The 20,147-nt window shown below is 31.7% G+C and overlaps 3 protein-coding genes across 3 annotated transcripts; 1 reads left to right on the top strand and 2 right to left on the bottom strand.

Moving 5' to 3' along the window:
* Positions 1–877: 877 nt before the first annotated feature.
* On the bottom strand, positions 878–3,205 carry LOC109812112 (GTP-binding nuclear protein Ran-3). The gene is made up of 8 exons (XM_020375986.3): positions 3,070–3,205; positions 2,909–2,978; positions 2,763–2,819; positions 2,552–2,669; positions 1,814–1,903; positions 1,542–1,721; positions 1,375–1,452; positions 878–1,150 (listed from the first exon to the last, which is right to left on the bottom strand). Exons 1-8 carry the CDS (start codon positions 3,070–3,072, stop codon positions 1,081–1,083), a joined length of 666 nt encoding a protein of 221 aa, XP_020231575.1. The 5' UTR covers positions 3,073–3,205; the 3' UTR covers positions 878–1,080.
* Positions 3,206–12,646: 9,441 nt separating this feature from the next.
* On the top strand, positions 12,647–14,864 carry LOC109812117 (SH3/FCH domain protein). Its single transcript, XM_020375993.3, has 4 exons — positions 12,647–12,804; positions 12,892–12,974; positions 13,047–13,137; positions 14,543–14,864. The coding sequence occupies exons 1-4, from the start codon at positions 12,776–12,778 to the stop codon at positions 14,571–14,573; spliced, it is 234 nt and encodes a 77-aa protein (XP_020231582.1). The 5' UTR covers positions 12,647–12,775; the 3' UTR covers positions 14,574–14,864.
* A 3,744-nt stretch (positions 14,865–18,608) lies between these two features.
* On the bottom strand, positions 18,609–19,173 carry LOC109812130 (uncharacterized). The gene has a single exon (XM_020376017.3). It carries the CDS (start codon positions 19,104–19,106, stop codon positions 18,750–18,752), a length of 357 nt encoding a protein of 118 aa, XP_020231606.1. The 5' UTR covers positions 19,107–19,173; the 3' UTR covers positions 18,609–18,749.
* Between the last annotated feature and the right edge of the window lie 974 nt (positions 19,174–20,147).

Below are 20,147 nucleotides of genomic sequence, written 5' to 3'. Positions count from 1 at the left end.
CACAAGAAACTGTTCACTGCGCTGTTAGGCTACGACTACAGAGATTTTTTTTTCTTAATTTTTATTTTTTTACGTGTGACCAACATAGTAATATTTATTAAGTAGTCTGGTCTGAGCTCACAACTACAATATTTAAACATCAACTCATAGGAAATGTCCCTGAAACATTTTAAAACGATAAGCTACATATGTCCTTAACATCAGAACCGTTTGCAAGAGGCCTGAGGAGGAATCATCATCGTCTCTTACCCATTTGAACAGCAGAGAATTTCAAAATTTTCTTTCCTTTTTTACTGCATTGTCCTCAAATCAAATACGCCATAAAGTTTCTATAAAGTTAATTGTAATTTTATTTATAGGTCTATAACCATGATTCCATGAACCACTATTACTACATTAATACGCTTACACAAAAAGATCGGCACCTGTAAATCATTAAATCCTACGTCGTTGTTATTATGAACTTGAATATATAGAACTTCAAATTTGTCGGTAGGGATATATAGTATTCCTACGGCTACAATATGTAGCTTTGCCCCAAGAAAACTGGTGATTAAAGTGTTAACAGAGATAAAACCATTGCGTGGTAATTTGTGGACGAGAATAAGACATTCTGTGATGTTAGAAGAATTTCTCTAATACACTCTTTTTTATTAGATGAAATTTATTGAGAAACATTTTTTTTAATGATCTCACTTCATATTTAATAATCTTTCCTAATTTTATAGTTTTTAATAAATTTTGATTAGAGTGTATAAAGAGCATGACAGAAAATGTTTTGTTAATATGATTGATGAGGTCCAGTTCATTTTCATCGCGGGCCATGTTCTAAAAATTAGCAAGGAGAATCTGTTCGGTGCGATATCACTCAATAGTATAATGACACAAGAAGTCAATTGATTATTTTAAGAATAACAGCAGGAACACAACTAGGACATACTGTTTATGCCTGTGTAAACAGATCCCAACTCTGACTCGTATTTCTATTTGATGAAACTTCCCCCAATATTACAATGCAACAACAAAAGCAGAGGAGAAAACATTCAAATTTATCAGGAAAATTCTGGAAAGCTCAGAAGTTTATTCAAATGTATCATCATCGTCATCGGGGAGAGGCTGAGCAGCCGCCACAAGTAGCTCTTGTTCATTCCTGTAAAACAAACACATAAGATAGAATCAACTAAAGAAAAAATAACAAGAGTGAGGTAGAACATCTTAATGTGGCTAAAAGCACATAAATAACAAAATACAAGTACTTTGGATAGAAGCTTAGAAAAATTTCAACAATTTTTTTAGTTAAAATAAAGAGTTTTTTTAATAGAAAAACAAAAAGTTTTTTGTAAACTTATATACGCATAGACTCTAACTCCTTACATTTGTTGTGTTGCTAGATCAATAACTACGTCGGGAGGAGCAAGTGCAGGCATCTCCACAAAATGAAGGCCAGGATCCCTGGAATCACAAGACCAATAATTTGCTACCACTCGTGACATTGGAATATTAACAAAAAATAAGCAAGAATAAAGCATTTCGTTACGTACCCTGCAAGTTTCTTGGCAAGGTATAAAAAGGGTTTTTCGAAATTGTAGTTACTCTTTGCAGATATCTCGTAGTACTGCAGATTCTTCTTCCTGTGAAATGTAACCTGCTTTGCTTTAACTTGTCTATTCTTCACATCAACCTTATTTCCGCACAGAACAATGGGAATGTTCTCACACACCCTATGATTAACAAGTATGAGTCACGTACTCAGCATAGAAATACATTGCAAGAAAATGCTAAAAATATTTAGAAAGAAAAAGGCTCAACTCACCGACAGAGATCTCTGTGCCATGTAGGAACATTCTTGTATGTCAAGCGAGCCGTTACATCAAACATAATGATAGCACATTGTCCATGAATACTGCACATAATTCAAATGTGGGAATTTTCTGTTAGCCATGGAGTCAAATAAATAAGCAGCTATTGGACAGGGTCGCTTAGAACATGCTGAAGGTTACATGCCAGAAAACAAGATATGCAAACTGAAAGAACACAATTCAGAATCTCCTAATATCAGAAAGGAAAAAAAATATACATATATATAGGGGCCAGGGTATGTACTCAAATCACGGAAGACAAATACAAAAACAAGTGGCTATTCCATGAGAGTTGACATAAACCAGTAATACAAATTTGTGCTAGTCCGTTTTCCTTCCATTCTTTTTTTACATGACTAACATTAAATACTTCATCTTCATAATTTCCGTGTATGATGTAACATTGTCAATAACGATCATGAAAACAACGAAATTATGCATAACAAAACTGTATATATAAAGCACGAAAAACTTCACTGAACAGAACTACAGGAACCATCAACAAGATTAAAATTACTAGGTAATTAAAAATAGATCATAACGTTATAATAGATACACGAACATGTTTGAACAACTGCGAGAAACATAATTTTTATACAATTAATAATAAATTGAAATTGGTAGAGGCTTGGAAATATATAAAAAATAGAGATTAAGATGGCATAGATTGTATCAACTTTATTTAGACTTACTAGTAACCATCTCTAAGACCACCAAATTTTTCTTGGCCAGCAGTGTCCCAGCAGTAAAAGCGAATTCTTCCACAATTGGTATGGAAGTCTAGTGGATGAACCTCGACACCAATGGTTGCTATTGCAGAATTACATAAATAAACGTAAATGAATGGAAGGGATGCTTAAAAGTAATTAAGATAGTAAAAGATTAGGTGTAAGGAGTTGTTACGTTCATATTTCTTCTCAAACTCCCCAGTTATGTGTCTCTTCACAAAAGTGGTTTTCCCTGTGCCACCAACCCATGAAGCCAGTAATAAGTTATATGGAAAAAATGAAGTGTGTGTGAGAGTTGAGAGGGGATGCATGATAACTAACCAGTTCCTCCATCGCCTACGATGACCAGCTTGAAACTGGGATATTCCACGGTCTCTTGTTGTGGCAGAGCCTAAACAAAAGCATGAAGATTAGACATAGAAGGTGCATAGTAAATATTGAAGCATGCAAAGCAAACTCCATGAAGAGAGAGGCTTACGTACCATGATTAATGTTAAAGGAGAATGTGAAGGATGAGAATGACTAGGGAGTTGGTTGGTCCTTATAAAGTTTGCTATTGGACTTGAAAATCACGCACAATATTAATTAAACATTGGCTTCAATCTCACGCCACACACCATTGCATTATTCAACTGTTGTGGACGAAGAACCAACTCGCCGGTGAAGCTTAAGATTGACGCGCTTCTTCGCCTTTTCAAACTCTTTTATTTTATTTTTATCACCCATATTATGAAACTATAGTAGTATTGTGAAATATTTATCTTTACTATGTTGTATATGTTTTTAAGAAAATGTTGTCGTAAAATAATTTTATAATTATCAATACCTTTTATAGGCGGTATCTTATATTATTTTAATTATTTTTTTTTATCTAATTATGCAATATTGAAAATTTCCTTTGTATATAGGTAGTAGAATGTCTACAACCTTCCTCAGATGAGCACCCCCGTATAAGAAATATATACTCCATCGAAAATTCCTCTTCGATGGTCTAGCTATAGTCTTGCATAATCAAGCATATTAATAATTATGATCCGCATTCTATTGGAATAGAATAATCCAAAATACTCATGATAATAAACTTAGCAGATTCATCATTTCAACATAAAATGTTTTCACGTAATATGTGATACTACATATGTTATCTTTGTTCCTTACTTTTTTTCACTTTATTTATACTAATGTAAAAAATACACTCGCTACCTCCGAATATTTTTTTAAATTATAAATAAAATTAAATTAAGCGGTTAATAATTATAGTCTTTTTAGATAATTGTAGTCGTAAAAGTAATTTTTGAAAAATGGTAAAAAGATAAAAAATAATGCGTATATATATACACACACAAAAGATTTGATCATGTAATGAATGTATTTTATGTCAAAATAAAAATATTTATTCATTTTTTAATTCATAATATATATTTATAATTATAATAATTAAATAATTATGACAAATACGATTTTAAGATTTGGGTATTCAAACTAATAATATAAGTAAATATTTTTATTTAAATTATGAATTAATAACACTAATGTATATATTTTAATTCAAATTTGTAGCAAATTCCACTCAATCAATTAATTAAACATCATTTTCATAAATATGTATTCAAACAATTAAAAATTGAACCAGTTATCATATTAATAAATTAAATTTGAACCTTTGTTTTGAATTATATTTTGAAGTAAAGTGCTATATGTTTAAATATTTTATTCTAAAAGTAAGTTAGTAATATAAAAGATATTGTTCAATATAAAAATTATCTAAAGTTACTTTAATTTAAAATTAATTCATTAATATAAATTCAAATATATAAATATTTACTTAAAATTATATCTTTAATACTATTAAGTTCAAGACAGTCTCCAACTTTTTTTTTCTCGCTCTTTTATAAGTATATTCATGTCATTATACATGTTAAATTCAAATATTTTCTATAAATTATAAAACATATTTATTAGTATTTAATAAATTTATTTAAACACACAATAATCTTTATTGATTATTCTCAATATAATGGTCTTCTAATTATGGGCATTCAAATTTAAATAGAGGTGTCAAAGTGAGTCAATTTGACTTACACGAGTTGCAATTTGAACAAGGCAACCCAGCTTGACTCACTTTTTGGAGAATTAGAAAAATTTAATCCAACTCGACTTATTACGGGCTTATGAATTAAGTGGGTTAACTCACCAATTTTTTAAAATAAAAAAAACATTACATGTTCCTATTTTAATAAATAAAATAAAGAGTTATACTTTTTTTTTATCATGAAAAGCAAATCTATTATTGATTCAAATACAAATACATAAAAAATACCAATCAAAATTTTAAATGATAAATACATAAAACATACATATAATTTTTATTTTTTAATTGTAATAGGTTATATGAGTCAACCTAACTTATTTAGGTTCGAATTTGTTTGGCTCACAGGGTAAGTGAGCGATAGGTTGAAATTTAATCAAAATCAATGTACCTTTTTTTCTTAACCTGAACCTATGATGAGTCTGATTGACCCACTAGATTGGACCCATTTTTACACCAATAAATTCAAATAGTTATGACTATAAAACATGTGCATCTAAATTGTAATATTTTTTTTATTAATTGTGAAATTGTCAACAATCTATTTCCATTTTTTAACATTGACAATTTTCATTGGCGCTAAAAATTGCGAAACTATGAAATGTAAAGATTTCAAAAGAATAAAAAAAAAATACAAAGACTTTAAGTACGCAAATTCTTCATTTTTGTACATTTTTCTCCTTTTAATTAAATCTTAATTTTTCTATCTAACATATTTATTTTTAACATAAAAGAAAAATCTTAATTTTATCTTATTCTTAATACTACTAAACCTATGATAGTCTCCACTTTTTTCTTACTCTTTTATAGGTACAATCATGTCATTATATATGTTAAATTAAAAAATTGTGTATTAATCATAAAACATATTTATTAACATTTAATAAATTTAATTACGCTAATTAAAACACAAATAATATTTACTGGTTATTTGTCATATATATTAATGATATACATTATTGGTATGAAGTAACTATTGAGTTTGCCAAAAAGTAATCTATATTAAAAAATGGCTAACCACTTTTAATGAGATTTTTCCTCCCAATCATGTTTTTCTATCTACAATACTTAATTTCAATATCTTGTTTAAAGAAATTAAGTCGAGTTGTGTCACACCCTAAGTTTTCTAAAATAGTCAATAGGATGTTGTAATTAATCAAAATGGTTTTTTGAAATAATTTAGAGACTTTTAAAATAATTATGAGTGTTTTTAATTAATAAAAAAAATTTGTGAAATTGTTTTGTTATAGTAAGAATTTGGATAAAATATGTATTTTAATTAATTCTTTAATGAGTGTATCTTAGAAAATATATGTTTTACAATATGATTTTATTTTAATTATGTTTTATGTTTTAAAAGAAATAAGAGAAGAAGTAGTTTTTTTTTTAATAAAAGGGGGTCAAGCAAAGTTAGTTCACACTTTTGATATTTTACGCTAACACTTTTTTTGTGTCTGAAGAACTTGAAGCGTCTAGCGATCATTTTAGGGTTCCACACCCATCATCTAGTGTCCATCTAGGTAAGGGAGAAGTAAATAGTTTCACTTTGAGCATGAGATATATGTTGGATAATGAGATTGCTCCCTATTTCTTTTTTTGTTGTATGTGTTGTATGAGGGATCAATCCCAATTTCTTATCATAATTCATAGTTATGTACTTTATATGATTCCTTAGTATTTTAATTGATGTTGGTGATTGATACATATGTTTAATTATATGTAATTACTAATCTTGTGGATCTTGGGTTGTCCATGGAGTTACTTTAGGAATCCTAAAGAATGAATGTATTGAGTTAATAAGAAATAATTAGGATGCTTATGTATGTGAGTAAATTATTGACTTAATTGTATAGTAATAGGCTTTTATATCTTACTAATTAGATTTGGATTAAAGAAGTTAGGGAATGGTCTGGAAACCTATGAATACTGTAATATCGAGCTTTGGATTGTTGTAGAACACTCAAGTGACCTTAGACTTGCTTAGAGCGAATTTAGGCTCACTTAAACAACCTTAGGCTTACTCAAGCGAGTTCATGACAAAGAGTTTTAGGTAGCATCTTGCTTAAGTGAATTTTAGATCACTTTGAGAGAGCTAACTCTTGCTTAAGTGAATAATTGACTAGCTTAAGAAAGTAGAAGATCGAGTTTACTTTTGTGGTCTTCATGAAAGTTATAGTGATAGATGTTAGTTTTCAAATTTCATTGGAATCACCTAAAAAAGAGATCTAAAACTCTAGTTATGATCAAATTAGTGAGAGGAGGTCAAGCTATTAAATTTATACTGAAATTCTACAATTTTGTAATTTTGAAAAATCGTAAATGGCAGAATCAACTCTTGATGTTTACATAGAAGTTATACATAATTGTCTTAAATTTCTAAAAAAATTAAGATCAACTTGATAACATGTATATAACTTTTGATATTGTGTTTGGACCACCCGAGATCATAGAAGATTAAGTTGTGAAAATACAACTTACAAGTAGTGATGGTGAATTGTTTTACCCTTTAAGTGTTTAATCTTATAAATGATTTGAGGTACCTATATCAATGTTTAGGGAAGAGAATTTATAGGAGAGAACAAATGTGTATAAGTTATCATGTAAGTTGATTGTTAATGATTTAAGGTGTTATCAGATGATGTTGTGGACATTGTCATGTTTGAACTATGAACATGCGACTCTTGCGAGGAAACAATGTGTTGTCCTTGTGTGTGACTATCCAATTATGTTATTGTGTGTGACTATCCAATTATGTTGTAGGTGAGGGTCATCATGACAAGGTTTAAACCTTGTGTTGGGTTTTATGCTACGATAAAATGTAACATTAGGACGTAGCTAGAATTTCAGCTTCTATTATTTATTTATGTTTAGGGTGTGATATTAGATTTAATTTATGTTATTTTATTGGATATTTGTATGACATATTGTTTCAATTTAGTTTGTTAATATGATATCCTCTTGAGAACTTTTGCTTTGTTTAGAAATCTTTTTAAAAATCTTGTTCTTAATATATAAATTTATATGTTTATTATAATATGTAAAACAAAGAGTGTCACAAAATCGATAAATATAATAATAAACATGTAATGTAATAAAAGAGATAAAAAAAAATTAAGATGTCGTGAAATTGTTTACAATATTCTTGTATCTAAATATCATTATTCTTTCAAGTTCTACCAAGTTAATATATTTGTTTTTAAATTATGGTAGGGGTAAAAAAAAAAACTAGTGTGAATCTACAGAAATTCTAACATGAAGTAATATGAAAAGTGATACATCAATGAAGCACCATTTTTAACCATTAGATTTAACAATAAAATAATCAACGGTTCAGATTTGTTACCTATAACTTGTTTATGAAATTTTTTGTATTTTGCAGATTAGTCCCTGTTTAGAGTTACTATTTTGGCCGCCAGCGTGTGATGAGGACAAGGAAGATGATAGTGGCAAGTGCGACGGCGAGGCCTCGAGGGTGAGCCAAGGGTGGGGAGGGCCGGATTTGGAGGTGGTGAGGTTTAGGATTTAGGAGAGGCCCTGAGAGAGTTGAACGCTGTAGACGACGGGGAGGGGGAGGTAGCGGCAGAGGAGGGACATGAGGCCGATGGCGCCGAGGAGGAGGAGCCCGCGCCTCCGTTGCCACCGTGTGAAGAAGGAGGTCGCACCTCCGTTGCCACCGCGCGAATGAAGTCGCGTTTTTGCTGTCACCGCTTGAAGGAGCCCACGCCTCCGCGCTGCCACCGTGCGAAGGAGCCCGCTCCTCCGTTGCCACCGCGCGAATGAAGTCGCGCTTTCACTGCTACCGCGCGAAGGAGCCCGCACCTCCGTACTGCCACCATGCAAACGAAGTCGCGCTTCTGTTGCCATTGCTTGAAGGAGCCCGCGCCTCCACGCTGTCACTAGGGGTGGGTATACGGACCGGTCCGGCCCGTTTAAGGCCCGGTCCGTACAACCCGCATTTTATATGGGCCGGATAAGTCGGGTCCGTAAAATAAATGGACTTATTTTTTAAGTCCGTATCCGGCCCGCCAAAATCCGCGGATAACGGACCGGTCCGCGGGCCTAAATAATGGTTCAAAAAAATAAATTTTTTAAAAATAAAAATACATAAAATTAGAAGAAAAAAAATATTTTTATTTATAAGCTAAATTTTATCATACTAAAATTTATCAATAGTTAAAATGGTTTAAAATATTAAATATTAAAATATTAAAATAAAAATAATTACAAATACTTAAATAATAGTACCAAACTTTCAATAATAAAAGCATCAAAATGTCATAAAAATAATTCAAATGACAAATATATACCAACTAAACATAATTTTAATGTCATAATAATTTTAAAAAATTAAATACACAACTTAATATTAAAATCATAATATTTAAAAAATATTAAATATGAAGTCCGCGGACTAGTCCGCGAGCCCGCGGATTAAATCTGCCAAGTCCGCGGACTTAATGGGCCGGGCTCAAAAATTAGACATAATCATACGGATTTGAAAAAAATGGGCCCGTTATCCGTGAAATCCGCGGGCTTACGGACCGGTCCGTGGACCCGGGTCCATCTACCCACCCCTAGCTGTCACCACGCGAAGGCGCACGAAGGAGGTCACGCCTTTGCTACCACCACCGTGGAAGGAGACGACACTTCCGCTGTCACCGTGCCTCCGCATATAATATAAGGACTATTTTGCAATTTTAAACAAGTTGAAAAACTTACTATTGCATGTCATTTTACTGCCTCATGGATTAGACATTTCTTTCAATGCTTCATGTTAGAATGGTTCGTGAATCTCTATAAAGTGAAAGGTTCTACCGTGAAATTTTGAGTTATGTACCTCACCGATGAGGTAGCAACTCTCGTAAATTTTACGATATAAATAATATTTTAATAAATTAATAATATAAAAACATTTGAATTTATTTTTTATAAAATATAAAGTTTGAAATGATGAAAATTCCCTTAATTATAAGGTATTAGAAATTAGAGAGTTAAAATCTTACAATTAAATTTGACAAAACATAGAAATATTTTTTGACCAGTACACAACTGTTGTCTTTATTTATTTATATTTCCCTTGCAACGTTTTTTTGGCTAAGGTGGCGCCACCTGATTTGTTGTCAGAATCTCTTCTTTGCGGCAGTGATTTATTTCCACAACTTCATCCTACATTTCCACTTGGTGCTAGACTTCGACTGTTGCGGTTGCCAGATCCTCCTCAATACGCAACTGAAGAAGGAAATGAGCAACTATAAATTTTAACTTTAAATATATAATTTTTAATATACTTAATAAATTCATTTATAACTTTAAATATATAATTTTTAATATACTTAATACATTTTAAGCGTTGAATTTGAAATTCAGGGATGAGACATTTATCTCCATGCTTCATGGTGGAATTTCCCAGGAAGCCCTTGTGAAAGAAAAGGGATAATTGATCACTTCCATCTTTCAAAATAAACAACCATACATTTTGACCATTTCACCATCTTTTCTCTGTTTAGTCTCATTTGACTAGCCTTCTACTTTTACGATTCTAATTAAAAGAGTTAACACCTCAATTAAAAAACTTAAATATAGGGTGTGCCTTTTTCTTTGACTGCATATACAGGGTCTGTTTTATAAACTACTCTCTATCAAAATTCCCTTAATATTATTCAAAAGTTAAAATTATGGTCAAATTAGGACAAATTAAATTGAATTAGAAATGTTTAGTAAAATTAATTTTGATAAATGTAAAATGACACAAAAATAAAAAATAAAATGTTATATTAAATAAAGGTTAAAACTCTTATTTGGTCTTTTATAATTTTTTTTTCAATTTAGTCCTACTTTAATTTTTTGTTTTAATTTGGTCCCTAATAATTTAAATTATTGTAATTTGGGACTTCCGTTCAAATGATTTAAATGGAGTTAACTGTTGGCCACGTGGATGTCAGGTGGATGCCACGTAGATGCATAGGTGGATGCTAATCAGAACGGTCCGTTCTTTTTGCACATGTTATGTGTTAATTTTGCAACTGGAACGGGCCGTTCCAAATGCAAATTTAACACACCATGAGTGCAGCAGAACGGGCCGTTCTGAAGCCAGAATGGGCCGTTCTGGTTCCAGGTGTATTCAAGAAATTTGACATCCACTTACGCATCTACGTGGCATCCACCTGACATCCACGTGGCCAACAGTTAATTTCGTTTAAATTATTTGGAAGAAAGTCCCAAATTACAATAATTTAAATTATTAGGGACCAAATTGAAACAAAAAAATTAAAGTGAGACTAAGGGGGATGTATTAGTTTAGGATTTCATAGGATTTTAAAAGACTTTTTTTGAGTAAAAAAGTCCGATGGTATTCAATCAAAGACTTTATGTCACTTAAAAACAATTCAGTGGTATTCAATCAGGATTTTTAAGATTTTTTAAAGAGTCCATTAAAATTCATTGGTATTCATTTGAAACTTTTTACAACTTAAAAACAATCCAATGGTATTCAAAAATATAGGGATTTTAAAGGATTGTTGTATTAGAGGGATTTTGATGGACTTTTTAGTGGTATCTATAAATACCAAATTCATAAAACAATCTCATCCAAACCCATAAGATTTTGGAGGATTGTTTGAAGTGACTTTTCAAGTGCTTCAAGGAATTTCCAAGTGGGTTTTTCATCTATTTTTTTTCTATGCTCATGTTTTCTCCATTTTTTTTCTCTTGTTAATAATACTACACTACTACTTATATATAACACTGTATTACTGTTCTCATTCCATTCTCCAATTTGGTAAAATTTCTATACGTAAATGATAGTGTCATTAACTTGCTTTATTTTTCTCTCCGTTCTCTTTAATTGACTTGCTCAATTTTGGTCTATTTAATTGAGATTGTTCCTCAGTTATATAACACAGAAAACACTTGAAATTTTAACTTTCAAGTAGTAATTTTTTTTATAATACGCTTCAAGAAAAGGGAAAGGTAAAAGCTAAAATTGATATCATTATCTCTATAATCAACTATAGATCTTCAAGACCTTGTAATCAATTTAGATTTATTAAAACAATATATATATATATATATATATATATATATATATATGTAAAAGATGAATTTGAGTTAGGGTTTCTGTAAATAGAATGAGATAGGAATGGATATTAGTTGGGAGAAGAACTCTCTCAACATAAAAACTATGAACTCTCCCTCTCTTGAATTTGTTATTGTTATCATTCCCCTTTTATGACTCAACAATTATTTTATTTCTTTTTTTACTATGAATTTTATTTTTTTAATTTTTATATTATGAAATTAAGATTCTTATATTTTAAAAAAGAAAATTAACATAAGATATTGCAGTATCTTAGAATTCAATACTAAAAATATTTCTTCACGAGTGAATAATTGAAAGTAATTAAAAATTAAAAAAAAATATTTTGTACCCGTAACAAATTTCAGATATTTTTTTTCTCCCAAATGATGTTTGTAAATATCTATTTTAGTACCGATATAAAATGAAGGGACATATTTAGTTATAAGAGAGTAGGGTAGTTGTCCAACTATTTTTTTTAATTATTTATAAAATTATAAATAAAATATTTTAAACCACAAATTATAATAAAATTGAAATATTGTTTAGAATAATTTTTAGCATGCGTGGAACTACATAACTTTCTTCGTAAAGAATGTCATTATGATGAATTTCCATTATTATGAAATTCTACAAAGTTCACAAAGTCTCGCAAAATCCATTAAAATCTTAACTTAAAAGTCTTGTATAATCCATTAAAATCCTGATTGAAAGTCTTGTGAAATCCTACAAAATCTTAAAAGTCATGAAAATCTTGCAAAGTCTTTTAAAATTTATTAGACTTTTTTCAACTAAAAAAGTCCTTTAAAATCATAATCCAATACACCCCCTAAATTGAAACAAGAAAATATTATAAGGGAGGGTTTTAAACTTAAATAAATTATAGTTATATTGATAGGTATAAATTAAAAAGTATATGATAAAGCAATGGGTGATTTGAAGGGAGACGAAAGAATTGGTGGTGGTGGTGACGGATCAAAGAAGCTGAGGAGGCAGATTCCAATCCCATCGATTTGATTTCGCCATGGCCACGCCCTCCGATCCTTCAAACCAGTGAGCGTCTTCCCCATTCTTATTTTGAGCTTCATATCCTTAATTGTAATTTGTATGTTGACGTGTTGGTTGAACTAACTGGCGCAGAGAAGGTGTTGTAAGAAGGAGGAACAACGGACCCCCTTTTAAGTTCCTTGTTCCTCTCATCTATGCTCCTGTACTCCCTCTCAGTATGTCATTTCTTCCCTTTCCCTTTCCCTATCGACCTTTCCAATCCCTAATTTATTCATTTTATTTTTCAGTTCGTCTATCGCTGCGCCATAAACCCGTCTTGAGAGATCGTTTGTTCGCTGCCGTCTTGGCTGGGGCTTTTGCTCATGGCTTCTATCTCGTGTATCCTTGCTTTGCAAAATTCGTTTCAAGATTTGAAAATGGTTATTAGATCATATGCGTTTTCGGATTTTACTGTGGCTGCCTTTTTCGTGATTCATTAGGCTGTGTTTGGATTAAGTGTTTATTCAATAAGCTTGTATATCTGTAGACCTTCTTTTGATTGAGCTTCATCGAGAAGCTTATCAACATGAGCTAAAATCATCTTATAGGAGTCATAGATCACTTTCATAAGACCAAAGAAACTCGTAGTAGTATCTTATGAGCCTAATTAACTTCTGGCTTTAACAGTTTGTGTGAGAAGACAGGGAAAGGGGGAATAACATGACAGGACTACTCCATTTTATTTGTCATAGTGTCAAACACTTGACACCAAAACTAACAAGGTGTGGCATGTTTGGTAGATATCCTTGTCTCTTAAGCATTTGAACAAGGGTTCGCCTTCCAGTTGTGATTGAAAAAACATTTATGGAGGTCAATTCTTTAAATGGATCTCTGAGAGATTAGTCTTTTGTTTTTGGCTAAGGATACCTAGTTTACCAAAAAATAGAAGTAGGGGTGCCTTTTGCACAACTTTTTGAGACACTTGACTTTTTGGGTGAGAGGAAATTTTCTGATGTTGAACTGGATTTGTCCTATTGAACGAGGGTTGATATAAGATCAATTCTTTTGGCAAGGAGGCACAGGATCAGGCCACGTGAATCTTTGATTTTCTTCACAAATTCATTTTCATGAGCTGATTAGATGCAACTGATGATGACTGATTTTAATTGATTGCGAGCACAATTGCTTCTGACATCAATTAATCTTCATTTTGATTTGAATCTCATGATTAGAGGTAGTAGTGGAAAGTATGAGATCCGTTTGAGTGCTGAAGATTTTGATTATTAGGTCTGCCAACTAGCCTATTTGTATTGTAAGGGCATACCCCAATGGAAGGCAAATAATTTTGGCATTTTTACATTGAAGTTCAGGATAAGTTTATGAATGTTTGTTATTAGAGCCACAAAATTACCTTTATGAAGTTATGACAGTAAATAGGACATATGCAAGCCTGAGGGATACATAAAGATGCTTGTTCTATGTTAAGCTTGTTGTTTAAAAGATATTATTTCTTACAATCGTCATTTAATAAATAGCAATATATTTTAGTGGAAGACTTTTTGTTCTCCAATCTCCACTTACATGTCTTACTAAATTCCTAAGTTATAATTCCTTTCTAAATTGTACAACTATTGAATTTATTTTATTGATTACATTAATTGGAAGCTAATGTTAATTTTAAGGTACTATAATATAAATTTTGCAATATTGGTCGATATTCAAGAATCCAACTCCTAAGAGGATCATCATCTATTAATTATTTTAATATTTTCTTATCTTGTTTCTCCCTAATGGATTTATTCAGAACAGATATATATGATATTGAGAGCAAATGATTATGCAGAGCATGTTTCAGGCATTTTACAACCTCAGGTCCTCAATAAATTCTTTTGACCACTGTTTGGGGCTCGACACCCTGGTAACACCTTAAATAGAATAGGTCAATTTGAACATGTATGATTATTTTTTTCAATTATTTTGGAAGATTATTATGTCATGTACCCCTTAAGAGTTGCATCTTGCATTGCGGATTTTGCTTTCTATAGAATAACTATGGAATTTGGATGTTGTTCTTTGATCTGTAAGTGTTGTAAATGCAGAAAAATTATCCTGTTTGTCTCTCTTGATACCAATGCTATTTCTCATATGCTTGATGTTGATTTGTGGATAATTAGATGGTCTGAGTGGATGCAGAGCATCAATATGCATATGCTTTATCGCTCTGGATCATCTCGTCCATATTTTATTCATGTTGTAGTAACTGTGGCAATGGGAGCACATACGTTTATATCACCAGTGAAAACGGTGATTGTGACAATGATGATTGTTGAGATCTTGGGTGGTAGTGTTAGGTGATAGTAACAACGACTAATGGTGACAAATGATGATGATTGTGATAGGTTTTAACAATAAGGGTGGAAAAGAAAAAATTGAATTGTACTGAACTAAATTATGAAACTGAACTATTCCTTTAAAATAGTTATCTGAACTGTTCTATTTATAAAAATAAAAAAAAATTGAACTATAAAATTTAAATTGAATTAAACTGTTATGACAAAAATGTAAAATTTAGAGGTGTATTGTATAAAATGGTCAGACTTGATGGCTCGACGACCTGGGCTTCAAAAAGTGTCCTGAAAGAAAAATTGGGTTAATTTGACTGGGCTTGGCAAGCTAACCAGTCTAGGTCAGGCCATTAATTTCCATGTTCAAAGCCTATTTAGCCCTATATATATATATATATATATATATATATATATATATATATATATATATATATATATATATATATATATATTCTTTGTAAAATTTAAATAAAAATAAAAAATAGCCAAAACACATAATTTAATCCCTTATAATAATTAATAGTTTCAATTTTGTACTTCTATAATTTTTTGTTTCAATTTGGTCTCCAATAATTTAAAAAATGTCAATGTGGGACTTTCCGTCCAAATTTTACAAACAGTGTCAAATGTAGATGACATTGATGCTACATAGATACATACGTGGCAAGTTTCTATAGTCCTTTTTTAATGAACCTGGAACGGCCCGTTCTGATCCCACTTGTTGTGTATTAATTTTATAATTAAAACGGTCCGTTCCAGATGCAAATATAACACACGAGTGAATTAGAACGGTCCGTTCAGAACGACTTGTTCTGGATTCAACATGGGTCGTTCTGGAACACCAACCAGGATTGATGTTTAAATTTAAGTGTTATATTTCAACAAAATGTAACAACGTGGTTTAAAGATTGAAAATAAAAATTTATAACATAACATAAATTCAAATATTAAAATATGCATCGAAGTTGATCTTTTCATTCTTATTTTTCATCATTACCTGTATAAATAATAAATTAATTAGGTGTAGTTTATCATCTGAGCCGCCACAACCTAGAATAGTAGATGCAATAAACTTATGCATAATTTTAATGATAGCATGACGAATGTAGATGAATTGCATTAACCAGCCTCTTATTGTGTATGACCTGTTACAACCCACAAAACATGTATGAATTAAATGATCTTGGATTTTTTCCCCTTATAGTTTGAAATCCAAAGATACCATTAAATTCCTCTAAATTGAGACGATACTCTATATTAAAAAGTTTAAAGAAAATCAATCCTGATTCACAATTTACCCCGGTTAAAATTTTAATATGGAGAGAACTAAGATATTCAAGAACAATCCTTGGATCTGGAACGACCTGTTCTGAAACAAGAACGGCCCGTTTCGCTTGCATTCTTTGTGTGTTTTTTTTGAATCTGGAACGGCCCGTTCTAAAACCAGATCATTAAAGAAGGAGGAGAGGAGGTATGTCACCTATGCATCTATGTGGCATCCACGTCATCACATTTAATACCGTTTGTGAAACACATTGACATTTTTTAAATTATTGGGGACTGAGTTGAAACAAAAAATTATTGAGGGACGAAATTGAAACTATTAATTATAAGGGACTAAATTAAGTGTATTGCCTAAAAAAATGGACTAATTTGACCTGTCTTAACAACCAACAGGCCAAAACAGTTTCGTTTGTTCGAATTACAGTTGCATTCAAACTTTTTTCCTCAGTTTAATATCGTTTTTATAAGTTCCATTTAGTTTGCTCACTCTGCGTTACAGTGGCAGTGGCTATGATGCTCATTGACTATGGTGGTGGCTGACACCAATGTCATTTAATTGGTGATGGTAGTATATTGATTAGGATAGTTATGTGTCTTTTAGAATAAATAATAGAGGGGAATGAATTTTGTTTTTAACTAAAACTTACAAATGAAAAAAAAAATAGTGCTTGTTAGTTTTAAAATTGAGGTAAAAGCACTTCAAATAGTTAAAATTAATTGAAATCCATTTTAAATGAACGTATTTATTTTAAAATTTGCATTTAAAAACAAAAGTTGAAAACCTGTAATTATCCCAAAGAGGTCATAATATTTTGTTCATTCTAAACTTCATCCAAAACATAACACAAAGTGGTTGTTGACTTGCTGGGCCTTCCTTTTATTTTTCGCTATATGGATCATACATCGAGCATTAGCTTTTTGGGCCTGTGAAATATTTGTATGTTCGACTCTTGGACCACTTGGCATGGTTTGTTCTGCGTATAGTGGCCCCATAGTTTGTCGGCAGAAACAGCCCCAAATTTGCTGTGATACATAAACCAAAAACACATATTTTCTCTTACGCGTCTTAGACGAAGTTTTTGTCCCACATTGGTCCGTGCTTTTTCTATTGTCTTGTCTGATTCTAATTCACGTTGTCATCGTGACACTTTGCTTGTCTATAGCTTTCTCCACTTGTTTCTTTTGTTTGTTTTTTCTCTCGTATTCAACAATTTTTGCTCGGCAACTGGATCAGAAGTTTCAAACCGAATATCAACATAAATGCCCCCTTGCTTTTCCCAAAATAATTGACCTGTTGCGTATATTACAGCCTAGTTTAATATCGTTAGCAAAAAAAAAAATAATTCAAGATTTCTACAAAATGCAAGCGCATATGAATAGTTTTCTCTTTGATTACTGAGTGGCTCTACTGGTACAAAACTAAAAAAAAAATTGAGGAACCCATGCTCGATGGTGAGTAAACTAGATTGAGCTTGTGAGTATAAAAGGAACACATTTTCTCCTCATTTTTTGTCTTACAAATGAAAGTGGTGAAGGCTAAGGGGTGTAAAAATGGTCCGATTGAACTAGTATGATGTGCATCAAATTGATTCAGTTTAGATCATCGGATATCTAATTATTTGTTTTTTAAAAAAATTAAAATACTTTTTTTTCATAATGAATAAATTTTCTAACATTAACTAAATTGATATATTAAAAAATTAACATAACATTCACTTAAAAACTTAATTTTTCTTCTAACAAACACTGTAAAAAAATAATAAAAGAAATCGATTTGACTTATCTTAAGTCAGAAAATAAGTAAGAAATTGAGTCTGGTGACATATTCTTTAAGATTCGGCAGCCCAATTTGCAGCTACAGTAAACTCCAGACAAGATTAATTTGCTTTATACACATCAATCACTAAGTTAGTAGACAGAGACTTAGGCAGAGAGCTTCAGCATATTCCCTAACCTAATGCTTAAGGCAGCATATCCTCAAAGATTCCACTCACTTGTCTCAACATTTAACTCTTCCAATTTTGAATATATCTTTTTTTATTTTGATTTACAACATAAATATTCATCCAACGGATAATTACGGAGAATGAGGATGGGAGTGGGACCCACAGAAAAACGCTCCTTCAACCAATTAATGCATTAATGCAAGTAAAAGGAAAGCCATATCAATCAAATTGAATTCGAAGCAACAGAGTCATCATTCATCAATCGTCAATCCTAATTCCTAAATCCTTGTATCCATTGTAAACACTAAATCATTATTTATATATCACTTTGCAATTTGCATCCATGGTTACATTTGAAACCCTAAAATTCGGCCACAAACAATCAGCTATACAATACACGAAAGAAGGAATAGTAAGCTATTCGGTGCCGGAGAAATTACAAATCGGAATCGGAGCGAGCTTCGAAGTCTGAGGCCAGTCGAGAAGCGATTGCGGAGTGATACATGGTGTCGTGAAAGGAATCGGTGCCAACGGTCATCTTCCGGAACTGCCTCGCCTTCTCCTCCGTGAAGCCACCGGCGAAGCGCGGTCTCGCCGTTTTCGACTCTCTCGCCGCCGGAACGGCTTCCAGCTTCGCCGGCTTGTTGTTGTTGTTGTTGGAGTCAATGTAGTCCGGTTCGGAGGACCAACCGAACAGCGGCGTCCACCAGTTGGCGGAGGAGGTTCTCCGGCGGCCCGAGGTAGCGCATGCTTGGACTCCGGCGAGTGGGATGGATAACGAAGTGGCGGCCATTTGGAGAATTAGTTGTTTGGGTTTGGTAACAGTTTGAGTAACGGTTTAGGGTTGAAAGCGGTAACAGGAGAGGTTTTATAGCGTGTGGAGAGATCAGAGAGGAAAAGGATAAGATCGAACACGTGGTGGCCGGTGGGGTTCTGTTATTACACGCTTTTTTAATGACTTTTTCTACGATAATGACGTTGCGTGTAACTGGCTCCATTGGGCCTGGGCTTTTGATTTGGGCCTTTCTGATTTGAAAACAGACAACGAGTATGCAAGTCCAATAAACGGACACATGACGACACAACACACACTAGGGACTAGGGACCATGCTTAGTCAAATCCCACTTTTATATAATTAGGTTGTCTTCAATTATATAACTCCTAACTAATCCTTATATAATATAGAATAAAGTGTAATTAATTTTTTTCATCACTTTAAAAACTTAATGTTAAATAATGATTAGCTGAAATCATAAATACTTAACCATACTCAACTATCTAATAATTTCTCTCGTCCAAAAATAAATACTTAAATCTATTCCTAAAATAATGTGAAACATTTTAATCTTAAAAAATCATTTAATCTCTTAGGATGATAAAAGGTGAAACACTTTCAAGATTTCATCCTTCAAGTGTAATTTTTTAGGGAATAATTTGGATATGTGTCATGTATACAATTCATCTTTTTATGGACTAATAATTTGTTAATAGACCATATTTTTAAATGAATGAAAAATATTAAAATATTATTTTTTCACATTTGTAATCTTATGAGATTAATTTTTTTTTTCAAGAGATCAAAGAGTTTTCGCATTTTTTTCACCAACCAGTCTGAGCCTTTGCAAAAAAATTTATATGTTCATATCTTACATGAATGTAAGTTCAGTTTCTGCCGTTGATATGAAACTTTATTAGTAAATAATACTTAAATATCTCTATAAGTATTCTTTGAAGCTTAAAAGTCTTTTCAAACTTTTATGAATTTTCAGAATCCAACTCCCCTTAAATTTTTACTTTAAAAAACTAACAATCAATTCACTTGGAGAGGCTGCA

The sequence above is a fragment of the Cajanus cajan genome, chromosome 5, assembly GCF_000230855.2.
Source record: "Cajanus cajan strain Asha chromosome 5, NIPB_CcT2T_4, whole genome shotgun sequence".
Lineage (NCBI taxonomy): Eukaryota > Viridiplantae > Streptophyta > Magnoliopsida > Fabales > Fabaceae > Cajanus > Cajanus cajan.
This window is presented reverse-complemented; position numbering and strand designations above follow the sequence as displayed.